The sequence below is a fragment of the Anolis sagrei genome, chromosome 6 (genome assembly GCF_037176765.1).
Source record: "Anolis sagrei isolate rAnoSag1 chromosome 6, rAnoSag1.mat, whole genome shotgun sequence".
NCBI classification, from domain to species: domain Eukaryota; kingdom Metazoa; phylum Chordata; class Lepidosauria; order Squamata; family Dactyloidae; genus Anolis; species Anolis sagrei.
The window spans coordinates 16,510,801-16,523,785 of NC_090026.1; the positions used below are offsets into that span (position 1 = coordinate 16,510,801).

At 41.8% G+C, this 12,985-nt stretch overlaps 1 protein-coding gene across 1 annotated transcript; it reads right to left on the reverse strand.

Moving 5' to 3' along the window:
• Positions 1–2,353: 2,353 nt before the first annotated feature.
• LOC132779361 (zymogen granule membrane protein 16-like) lies at positions 2,354–7,863 on the reverse strand. Its single transcript, XM_060783053.2, has 4 exons — positions 7,726–7,863; positions 7,242–7,320; positions 4,316–4,448; positions 2,354–2,750 (listed from the first exon to the last, which is right to left on the reverse strand). Exons 2-4 carry the CDS (start codon positions 7,294–7,296, stop codon positions 2,387–2,389), a joined length of 552 nt encoding a protein of 183 aa, XP_060639036.2. The 5' UTR covers positions 7,297–7,320; positions 7,726–7,863; the 3' UTR covers positions 2,354–2,386.
• Between the last annotated feature and the right edge of the window lie 5,122 nt (positions 7,864–12,985).

A 12,985-nucleotide genomic window follows, 5' to 3' on the forward strand; every position in this document is an offset into this window, starting at 1 on the left:
TGGAAGAACTTCTATATCAGGCAAGGGCAAACTTGGGCCCTCCAGATATTTTGGACTCCAACTCCCACCATTCCTAACAGCCTCAGGCCCCTTCCTTTTCCCCCTCAGCCGCTTAAGCGGCTGAGGGGGAAAAGGAAGGGGCCTGAGGCTGTTAGGAATGGTGGGAGTTGGAGTCCAAAACATCTGGAGGTCCCAAGTTTGCCCTTGCCTGCTCTAGAGAAACTACAACTCCCAAATGTCAAGGTCTATTTCCCCCAAACTCCACCAGTGTATACATTTGGGCATATTGAGTATCCATGCCAAGTTTGGTCCAGATCCATCATTGTTTGAGTCCAGAGTGCTCTTTGGATGTAGGTGAACTACAACTCCCAAACTCAAGATCGATATTAGCCCTCAAAACCCTTCCAGTATTACCCTTCTGATGTCTGAGGTGGAGTCTCCATTGGCCTGTAGAGCCCAGTTGAGGTGGTTCAGTTCATCTTGGAGGAGGTGGGGTTCGCAGATTCTTTTTGCACAGTCTGCCAAGGCTTTAATGGTGCTTCTTTTTTGACCCAAGGTGGTCAGTTGAAACATTCACGCCTAGCTCCAGCACACAGGAGTCCTTTGTCCCACCCTGGTCATTCCACGGATATGTGGATCCATTTTCCTACTTCCAACAGACCTCACTACCTCTGAGGATGCTTGTCATAGATGCAAGCGAAATGTCAGGAGAAAATGCCTCTAGAACATAGCCATATAATCCAAAAAAACCTACAACAACCTACCATGGAGTTTCTTTTTTGCTCTGCAACTCCCAGAAAGCTTGCTTGGTGTACCAGAACCCAGTATCCTAGGAATTTCAAAAGTTCTATTTTGGACTACCACTCCCTGAAAATGCCTTCCTTTTGGACATCAACTCTCAGAAAAGTTTTGTCTTTTGGATTACAGTTCCCAAACTGGCTGGGGGTTCTGAACGTTGGAGACCAAAACAAGGAACTTTTCCAAGTTCTTCCGAAATGAGGTGCGATCTGGTTCCTTTAGGGTACTTCGGCAGCTATACTAAACTTTTGGATTGTTTTGGATTCTCCATAAGGGATGTTCAACCTGCCCCTTGATAAAAGAATGCCAGCCATATTTTGTTGTAGTGCTCAGATGGCACAATGGTATTTGTAGGTAGCACTTCATACCATGAGATGGCACCATTGGATTTCCTTTCGAAATACAATCTGAAGTGTTTGCAGTTATCTAAATCAGGCATGGGAGAAAGTTGGCCCTCCAAGTATTTTGGATTCCAACTCCCACTATTCCTAACACCCTCAGGCCCTTTCCTTAAGTGGCTGAGGGGGAAAGGGCCTGAGGCTGTTAGGAATTGTGGGAGTTGGGAGTCCAAAATATCTGGAGGGCCAAAGTTTGCCTACACCTGATCTAAATGTTTATCAACAAAATAAAAAATGGAATGAAGTTTTATTGAAAAATGATGTAGAAAGCATGTAGAAATAGTGCGCCGGCTGTACCTGTAACTTGGGAAGTCTAATCTGGTCAGAGTGGTCCATGCTCTTGTTACATCCCGAATAGATTACTGCAACACACTCTATGTGGGGTTGCCTTTGAAGACTGTTTGGAAGCTCCAACTAGTCCAACGGGCATCAGCCAGATTACTTACTGGAGCAACATACAGGGAACATATCATCCCCCTGCTGTGTCAGCTCCACTGGCTGCCGGTCCATTTCTGAGCACAATTCAGAGTGCTGGTCTTGGCCTTTAAAGCCCTATACAGTTCCGGCCCAACTTACCTGTCCGAACATATCTCCCTCTACGTCCCGCCTCGGGGTCTAAGGTTGTCCATGGAGGCCCTACTCTCGATCCCGCCAACTTTGCAAGTACGTTTGGCAGGGATGAGGAACAGGGCCTTCTCAGTGGTGGCCCCCCACCTGTGGCACTCGCTCCCCAGTGAAATTAGGTCAGCTCCATTCCTCCTTTCCTTTAGGAAGAAACTTAAAACATGGTTCTGGAACCAGGCATTTGGGCAGCAGGCTTTGAATTGGGTCTTTGGATGCTGAATCAGACTTGGAAATGGCTATACGGTTGATAATAATGTTTTTAATTGATTTCAACCTAATGTTTTATTCATTGTGTAATTGCCTTGTTATATTTTGTTTTTGTATGTGCGGCATCAAATTGTTGCCAGTTGTAAGCCACCCTGAGGTCCCCCTCGGGAGTTGAGAAGGACTGGGTATAAATGTTTGAAATAAGTAAATAAATACAGGTTCAAACCAACCTGTTGTTAGTTCCAATAATTTCATTCCTTGGTAATTCTTGATTCACCATTGCCCTATCCAGATCCAGAGTAAAGATTGCATGACACAACTAGAAGTGAACATTGGGTGTGTTTATTCATTTCTGTCACCTAAGTGGCTGTGATTGCAGACAGCTCTGTGGAAAGGGAGGATTGATTCCCGGCCCCGATCTCTTGGTCTTGGTCCCAGTGGAACCCAAGAGAGTTGACCAAAGAACCTGAGCGACCACTGATGAAGCGCAGGATGGTGTTTGGGAACATCGGCTCAGCTTCGAAGCCCATCCCGGGACCAAAGCTGGGCCCGAAGGCAAAGACGCGTCCCAGGTTGGTCCGAAAAGCGAGGTACTCCACATAGTTCCCAAAACGCCCCGTGACTTGGATAAATCCTTCTCCGTGGTACAGCTCCATGCCAGACGGGTTACCCACAGTACTGCCTTCGGTGACAGACCATGAGTCTCCATAGCGAACCTGAATGCTGCAATGAATAGAGAGAGAAATGGTATCAGGTGGCTTTAGTGTGACACAAAGTTGACCATAGAATTCTTCTGGAGGACCTACAAATGTCTAGAGAAGTATCTTGTCTAAGCATCTCTAGGCCCTTTAGTGTGCCACTATGGTCAGCATCCAGTGCAAGTTCACCCTAGAATCACTGCAGGATGTAGGGATTCCTAGAGAAAACATTTTAATCCAAGCTGTGAATAACCAAATCTGCAACCGTTAAACCCGCAAATGTGGAGGAACAGCTGTACTTTTTGTTTTCTACCAGAAATGCAGCTGTTCAGCGGCATCTGATGGCTCAATGCTATGGAATCATGGAAACTATGCTTTTACAAGGTCTTTAGATTTCTCTGCCTTAGAATGCTGGTGCCTTAGAAAACTACAAATTCCAAGAAGCCATTGCAATCAAAAGTGCCATTGCAATTAAAAGTGGTGTCAAACTGCATCAATTCTAAAGTCTAGATGTACCTTAAGTAGCGGATCGTTAATGTGGAAAAGTTCTAGTCAACTTAACTAAGGCCCTTTTTACACTGCCATATAATCCAGATTAGCAAAGCAGATAATCCACATTATTTGCTTTGAACTGGATTATATAAGTCTACACTGCCATATAATCTAGAGCAAAGTAGATAATCGGGATTATTTTAATCCCCTTCTACACTTCCATATAAAATCCAGTTTATCTGCTTTGAACTGGATTATATGGCAGTGTAGACTCACAGAATCCAGTTCAAAACAGATTATGCAGATTATATGCCAGGTGGCACAGTGGGTTAAACCCCTGTGACGGCAGGACTGAAGATTGACAGGTCGCAGGTTCACATCCGGGGAGAGGCGAATGAGCTCCCTCTATCAGCTCCAGCTCCTCATGCAGGGACATGAGAAAAGCCTCCCACAAGGATGATAAAAACATCAAATCATATGGGCGTCCCCTGGGCAACATCCTTGCAGACAGCCAGTTCTCTCACACCAGAAGCAACTTGCAGTTTCTCAAGTCGCTCTTGATACGACAAAAAAATAAATATCTAGATTATATGGCAGTGTGGATCCAGCCTAAGGAGCTAATGAAGAATACTAGTTATGTTTTGCAGATTTCAGGTGCTTGATGCACCTCTCTGGTCCTCAAGGTGAATGGGAATGAATCTCAGGGTGAGAGCACTGCATTGAAAAGTGTATGTGAACTTAATTTGTGTTAGACTTTATTTTTGCTTGCATGGCTGTTGATGCTTAATGTGTGATACTTAACAGCACTGCTAGGGCCTGACCCTTTAAACATCACCCTTGCTAATGTCTGTGTTCCACCTCTTGTGACAAGGTGATGTCTGTCAAATTTCTATGCTGCCTTTCTCCCAAAGTGAAACCCAGGGCTGCACCAAGAGACAGTCAATTTAAAAACATTCACAGTGAAATCAAATAACAATGAAAACCAGCACAGTATATAATTATTTTCAAAGTTTTAAAAGATAAATAAAACACACAATGAAACCTCAGGATCTTCAATAGTCTCTTCCTGTCAATCCTAGTGTTCAAAGATATACATACCTTAAGAGGTATCTGTCATTTGCTCTTATTTTCAGGGCCGTCATGGGGCCATCCAGTTCATTACTTGAATGATCAAAATATTCTCCACTGTCTCCACCAAATTCTCCAGAGAAAGAGGCAAGCCTTGACAGGGCTGGATCCATAAAAAAAAGATGAGCAAAAGGTTGGGTTTTTTTTTTTTCTGTGTCAGAAAGCAACTTGAGAAACTGCAAGTCGCTTCTGGTGTAATAGAATTGACCATCTGCCATGGGGACGCCCGGATATTTTACCATCCTGTGGGAGGCTTCTCTCATGTCTCTGCATGGGAAGCTGAAACTGACAGGCCGGAGCTCACCCTGCTCCCTGGATTCAAACTGCCGACCTTTTGGTCAGCAGTCTTGCCAGCACAAGGGTTTAACCCATTACACCACTCGGAGAAGGAAACGGTGTAATTAATTAAGATCTATCTACAGTGTCAACTGTTGTTAATTATGTATTGTCAAAGGCTTTCATGGCCGGAATCACTAGGTTGTTGTAGGTTTTTTCGGGCTATATGGCCATGGTCTAGAGGCATTCTCTCCTGACGTTTCGCCTGCATCTATGGCAAACATCCTCAGAGGTAGTGAGATCTATTGGAACTGTTGTTAATTACTTATTACAAAAAACGGGGACCAGAAGCATTCCGTATTTTGAATTATTATTTTTTGCATGTGTACAAGGAAATATGTTGGATTTGGGACTCAAGTTTAAAACATAAATCCTTCTGTTTAATACTAGGTTGTTGTAAGTTTTTCGGGTTATATGGCCATGTTCTAGAAGCATTCTCTCCTGACGTTTCGCTTGCATCTATGGCAGGCATCCTCAGAGGTTGTGAGGTCACAGCCTCTGAGGATGCCTGCAATAGATGCAGGCAAAACATCAGGAGAGAATGCTTCTAGAACATGGTCATGCAGCCCAAAAAACTTACAACAACCTAGTGATTTAGGCCATGAAAGCCTTTGACAATACATTGAACGCTTCTGTTCAATCATGAGGAACCTGCTGGCATTTGTGCATCTCACCTGCATAAGTGTCATTTCGTTACCTTTAGTAGATATACACGTGTCTTTTGCAAGCCTCGCATCTCTCTCTAGCCTCGTTTCTCATTCATTCACTGTTTGTCTTGTGTATGAGATGAAAACTTGGAAAGAGAGACTGAGGTTCTGCAAAATGGTGGGAAATCAAAACCTTTTGCTGCCAGCTGCTTATGCCCACTGCACATAATACAAATAATGACCAAGCAGGGAATGAATCTGGAGAGAAATTGAGGATTGGAGAGACGAAAGAGCTGGAGTGTTAACAGTGGAAGTGGGAGCTGGCAGTAAAAAAAGTTTCGATCTTTGAAGATTTCAGACAAGGAGATTATAAATAATAATAATCTTTTGAAATCTAAATAATTACACTGTGCATTCCAGTACACAATAAATGGAGATTATATTATTAGTATTTGGTTTCCCCACCCTTTCAGTCTGGGAGCCAGAGCTGGCTCTTCGGTTAATTGTTCTGTTTTGGCACTCTCCAGAACTTTGATCTGTTACGCTTTAATTGTTTGGATTATGGGATTCCTGCAGGAAGTACAATCTTGGCAGCTAACAAAAGACAAAGAAGCTTAGAAGTTAGGGGATAATTATCATCCGAGATATTGGAATTTTCAATAATTTAATCCACGACATGCAGTATAATCAAAACCGCAGTCGTCTGCTGCCTTTTAATGGGATTCAGGTTGCCATGTTATAACCTGCTCCTGAAGCTGTTTTATTAAAATGAGTCTGATCAATCATGGTGAATGTACTCTTCATTCTACCTATTGATTTATGGCAACCTTATCAATTTCATAGAGTTTTCTTAGGCAAGGCATACTCTCAGGTTTATTTTTTTGTGTGTGTCAGGAGGGGCTTGAGAAACTGCAAGTCACTTCTGGTGTGAGAGAATTTGCCATCTGCAAGGATGTTGCAAGGTATACTCAGAGGTGAGTATGAAATAGAATCTACAGCAGTGTTTCTCAACCTTCCTAAAGCCGCAACTCCTTGATACAGTTCCTTATGTTGTGGTGACCCCCAACCATAACATTATTTTCGTTGCTACTTCATAACTGTCATTATGCTACTGTTATGAATCGTAAGGTAAATACCTGATATGCATAATGTATTTTCATTCACTGGACCAAATTTGGCACAAATACCCAATAAGCCCAACTTTGAATACTGGTGGGGTTGGGCGAAGGATTGATTTTGTCATTTGGGAGTTGTAGTTGCTGGGATTTATGGTTCACCTACAATCAAAGAGCATTCTGAACTCCACTAATGATGGAATTGAACCAAACTTGGCACATAGAACTGCCATAGCCAACAGAAAATACTGGAAGGGTTTGGTGGACATTGACCTTGAATTTTGGAGTTGTAGTTTACCTACATCCAGAGAGCACTGTGGTCTCAAACAATGATAGATTTGGACCAAACTTGGCAGGAATACTCAATATGATTTAGATCAAAGTTGGCAGGAATACCAAATGTGAACACTGGTGAAGTTTGGGGGAAATAGACCTTGACATTTGGGAGCTGTAGTCGCTGGGATTTATAGTTCACCTACGATCAAAGAGCATTCTGAACCCCACCAATGATAGAATTGGGCCAAACTTCCCACACAGAACCCCCATGACCAACAGAAAATATTGTGTTTCCTGATGGATTTTGGTGGCCCCTCCAACACCCCCCTCACAACCCCCCAGGGGTCCCGACCCCCAGGTTGAGAAACACTGTTCTAAGAAGTCACTCCCACCTACTGCAACTCCAGGTTAAATCTTGACAGTGTCATTCTCTTTTTAAATCTTGACACTGTCGTTCTCATTTCCATCATTCCTGTGTTTAAAATGCTATTTTGTGACAAATACCCTCTTCCTTGATCTTACCTGGGCTTCCCGATACTCCGACGCAGAGGAAGGGCACGAGAATTAATACTATCATCTCAGAGGGTGAAATACAACGAACCTGAAACAAATAAAAATTACTGTTTATCCAAGTCCTTTGGATTTGCTATTTGGCCTGCAGTCCCCTATAGAGCTGCACCCAGTAGGATTTCATTTCTAAATAGGCAAGGGTGTTGTTGTTTCCCATTAAATCAGACCGAGTTATGGCGATCCTATTAATGAGAGAGTTGAAATACTACTCAAATCTTCCTGACCTGGAGCTGCGACTTCAATTTATATATAAATCAATCTTGCCTTTGTCTAGTCATGCCTTCCACTTTCTCCAGCATTATTGTCTTTTCCAACCAGTTCTGTCACCTCATCATATGATATAAAGTAAGTTTCATTATACTGGCATCTCATCGGAATTCAAGTGCTTGGTTTGCTATGAAAATCATTTATCTTTATGATAGTATCCAATACCTACTTGCAAAATTTCAGTAGTTTCTTTTGTGCCTCTCCCTGGTTGACCTTGCTTCAGAGGAAGACCTGCGAATGGTGGATAGGAGCACAGCGTTGTGACCTTCCCCTTTGGTTTGATGCTCAGGAAAGCATTTCATCTGATCACAAGAGTGACTCAGTCTCTCTCCTGCAAGAAATGGGGCTTTATCTGGTTGGTTTGGCATCATTTTGCCTTATTATGGGTGGCTTGTTTTACCTGTCGTTTGCAGCAGGGAAAACGAACAGGCCTTTTATTGTGTTCTAATATTTCATCTCCTATTCACCATTCAGAGAAGGGCATTCAGTTTCAAAAAGTACTAAACAATGGACATGTGTGTGGGGGTGGGGATTTAGGCAATTCCTTTGCTTCTAGAGCTTGGAAATATATAGGTAAAGGTAAAGGTTATTCTGCACTAACAAGTATTATTATTATTATTATTATTATTATTATTAAACTTTATTTGTACCCCGCTAGCATCTCCCGAAGGATTTTTAGGCTAAACTTTTATTGTGGTTGGGATGAATTTTGTATAACAAAGTCATTGACAAAAGTTAGGGAAAACAGTTGGATTCTGGAAGTTGTGTTTGAGAAAAGTAACTTTTCCAAGTTCTGGGTTTCACAATTACAATGCATAGAAACTAATGCATAGAAACTAACTGGAGAAGCTGTTCAAATCCAAATGATTGCAGTATCTGCATAAGAAGCTATTGTTCACTATTCCAAAACCTAGTGACCCTTTTCCGACGAGCTAAAGAGAAACTGGCACCAGTAAACTGGCTTCCAATTCCACAAAGACAATGCAAGTAGTCTTTGCTTGGGAAATGCCTGTGTGTCAGCTTGCTATTAATGGAATAAAAAAGCCCAGCTTTCTTTTTGAAAGAGGACAACCTCAATTCAGAGACTGCCAAGTCACTACACATTCTGGGCAACATTTCTTTTCTTTCTTTTTTGGATTCTGGGTTTTTAACTGCAGCCTACCTGGTTGAAATTTACAGTGAAACTCTGCATATCCCAGCTGAGAAGTTATTTCTAGCTCAGTGTGTATAGTCATGTTGCATTAATAAACTTTCCTAGAGTTGATTAAAACCATAAGAGGCAATTGTGTTGCTCTTGTTGAATAGCAAATCCCAGTATCCCCAGCTGATATGACCAACAATGAGGGCTACTGTAATGGATTGGCCTACCTTACAGGGCTAGTGTAAAAAAAGCCTAGGAATCAGGAAGCCTCATAGATGGAAGTGCAGTCTGATTGGCTGGTTAAATTGGAGGGAGTTGCTTATCAATCGGAGATGGGCGGAGCCAGAGGGAAAGGAAGGAGCTACGGTAGGCATAGTTTAGTCCAGGGGTCCTCAAGCTAAGGCCCGGAGGCCGGATATGGCCCTCCAAGGTCATTTACCCGGCCCTCATTCAGGGTCAACCTGAGTCTAAAATGACTTGAAAGCACACCACCACCACCACCACAATCTCATCTCATCAGCCAAAAGCAGGTTCACACTTCCCACTGAAATACTAATAAGTTTATATTTGTTAAAAATGTTCTTCATTTTAATTGTTGTATTGTTTTAAAGTGGTTTTTTTTTTTGCACTACAAATAAGATATGTGCAGTGTGCATAGGAATTCATTCATGTTTTTTTCAAATTATAATCTGGCCCTCCAACAGTTTGAGGGACCGTAACCTGGCCCTCTGCTTAAAAAGTTTGAGGACCTCTGGTTTAGTCATTTGGGAGTTTGGTGTTTGAAGGGTTGGTTAGAAATTTTGAAGGGGAAGGAAGGATGGGAGAGTTTTGGGAACTGTTTGTTAGAAAGATACCTCTTTGAGGAATATAGTTATAGCCTTCAGGGAGAAGGAGAAGAAATATAGTAGGCCTCTATAGTTTTAGAGTGCTGGTGTGGAAAGAGGATTCAAAAGGTTCAAAATAACCTGTTTGTATTCCTGTGTGTGGAACTTTGCTTTCAATAAACTCAAGTTAAAAGACAATTATCTGTAAAAGTAAAGCCTGTCATTTTATTGAAACCATTATGCATCTTTATTATTCAATAACAAAATAAATATAATATTCTTGTTTTATTTCACCCGAAGAGCTTGTGTGACTTCTTAAACATTCTAGTGAAGGAGGTGGCCTATGAAACAATAAATTGATGGCAGCAAAAGAAACCTTAATAATAATTTGGTGACAGCAAACCAATATTTAATATACAGTGGTAGCCTCCCCCTGTCCTGCCTTGATTGTGAGAGTGTGTGTGTCCTTTGTCCCTCACGGCCTTGCCTGGGCTAGACCTGTTGTCCAGCCATCCGTCTTTATTGCAGATGCTCAGAACTATAGTCCCGCAAACATTAAGAGGGTTACCTCAGAAAACATGGCCACTGACAAGGGATTATGAGATCTATAGTCAACACTATATGGGAACCATAGTTTGCCATGTTGGAGAGAGACAATCAGAATTTCTTTTTCTGTCTGGAATTCGACTTGATGTGAAGCAGAGAGTATATATATATATATATATATATATATATATATATATATATATCACACCACATGTTGTATTCCAGAGCAGGAACACTTCTGTCCTTAAACACCACACCAACTTGCTAAAATCAGCAAGCAGTTTATTGAAGAATATATGTGAGCAAAGCAGTAATAATTGTAAAAACAGTATAGTCCAAAGGTAAAAGATAGTCCACGAACTTCAAGGCACAAAGGTAAAACACAAGATCCAAAGGTATAAAATCCATAGAATATGGCAGCATGAAAATCTAATACATAGAACAGAATCTTGGCAAAACTTGGAACATGAAACTAGGAACACTTGGAAACAAGGCCGTCATGCAATTCCAATATTGACGAGACTGAGCTAACTCTTTCCCTTGTATCAATATAAAGCTTCTCCTGACCCCAGAACAGAAAGGAAAGCATTTCTCTTGCTCTTATAACCAGATAATGATTTCTTATCTCTCTTTTCTTGCAGCTGAGAACTTTGTCTCTGTTTACAAGTCTTGCTTTTTATCTTCACTCTCATTAAATTCTGCACTTGAGAAATCATCTTCAGAAGACAGTTGTTTCTCAGAGAAAGATTGTTGAGGGCCTCTCCCAGGAATGTGACCTTGTGAATCTGAACACTTGGTTCATGAGACATCTTGGGCCTCTCGCCTGGGCTTAACTCAAGCCCAGGAAAACCCTCATCCCCAGTGCCAACAGACTCAGGCTCAGAAAAACCCTCAACCCCATTACCATCATGAACATCAGACATAGTAAGAATTTTAATACAACTCTCAGCCATGGTTGGGGGATTCTGGGAGTCGTATTTCCTAAAGTAAGTTCCCACAACCTGGCATGATGTAACTCAACTGAAAGGTCTTTCCATGCTTTGCAAAGAGTGCAGGTGGCAAGAAAGGCAAGCAAACAAACATTGTTCTACTTGCTGAGAAACAGGCGTATTAAATTCATATTTCCAGTGAAAAATGTGAGAAGCTGAAGCCTAATGTTGGTACCTTTTGCGTTGATTGGAGGATGTACAATTCTGGAGCCATCTGTGCATTTATTTTGGGCACAGAGTTTTGCATAGGACAGTCATAAGGTGGCAGCAGACACCATGAAATAGGACCACATGCTCACTCTCTTTGTATTAACTACCTAATATCTAAAGGGCGGCCTTTTAAGGACTTCAGATCATTTTACCACTACTCAAGCTGATATGCATTACGTCTTGCCAGAAATATGGCTTCTGCCATGCAATGGGCATTACGTTCTTCTCCAGGAAATATACCTCTGAGCTGATCCAAATAGAATTCATGTTTGTTTATTTATTTTTTCCTACCTTTAATTTACTTTTTCTCCAAGGAACTTGGGGGCAACATAGAGACCACATCTAAATTTCTATATAATACAGTCTGAAACTGTATTATATGGTCAGTGTATACTCATATAATGTAGTTCAGTGCAGTTAAACTGTATTAAATGTGTCTACACCAGACATGGGCAAACTTGGGTCCTCCAGGTGTTTTGGACTTTAACTCCCGCTTAGTGGCTGAGGGGGAAAAAGGAAAGGACCCAAGGCTGTTAGGAATTGTGGGAGTTGAAGTCCAAAACACCTGGAGGACCCAAGTTTGCCCATGCCTGATCTACACTGACCATACCATGCAGTTTCAAATTGCATTATATGACAGTGTAAATGGATCCAGAGATAATTCCTGTTTATCTCTACAACAAACCTCTGAGTTTGTTTAACTTATGAGTAACTCAGAGTGCATCATACTGTAGTGTTAATGCAGTTTGAGACCACTTTAACCACCATAGCTCAGTGCTATGGAATTCTGGGAGTTGTAATTTTACAAGGTCTTTAGTCTGTAAAAGAGTGCTGGTGCCTCACCAAAGTATACCTCTCAGAGTGCTGTGGCCTTGAAGCACACAAGTTAAAGTGGTATCAAACTGCATTAATTTTACAGTGTAAAAGCACTCTCAAGGATTATTATCCTTGGGATAGCGGGTGGACCGGGAAAAGGGGGGGGGGAATATAATACATGGTTTACAACTTCCTTTGAAAATCTTCTCTCTTATTCCATCTCCCGTCCACAATAAAATATCCCAAAATGTTCTCAATCCACTATCATTCTGAGAAATCATGGGAAAATGAAATTGTGGTTAAGCACAACCACTGTGGCCAAATCTACCCTTGGCTGGAGTGAGGCAGCTGCCTCAGTAGGTTTTAAGTGTTGTTATTGCTCTGATCTGCTTTGTTATTGTTGTGTTTTTATCACCGAGGAGAAGGATTTTCTGATTCATGCATCAAAATGACTTGGTGTGGTTGGTGGGTCAATCTACAATGTAGAATCAATGCGGTTGACACTACTTTAGCTGCCATGGCTCAAAGCTGTGGGATCCTGGGAGTTGTAATTAACTGAATCACCAACACTCTTTGGCAGAGAATACTAAAGATGTTGTTAAACTACAACTCCCAGGATTTCATAGCATTGAGCCATGGCATCTAAAGTAGAGTCAAACCACACTGATTCCCTAAGACAATGTTTCTCAACCTGGAGGTCGGGACCCCGGGGGGTTGCGAGGGGGTGTCAGAGGGGACCCCAAAGACCACCAGAAAATACAGTATTTTCTGTTGGTCATGGGGGTTCTGTGTGGGAAGTTTAGCCCAATTCTGTCATTAGTGGGGTTCAGAATGCTCTTTGATTGCAGATGAACTATTATTCCCAGCAAATACAAGTCCAAAATGTCAAGGTCTATTTTCATC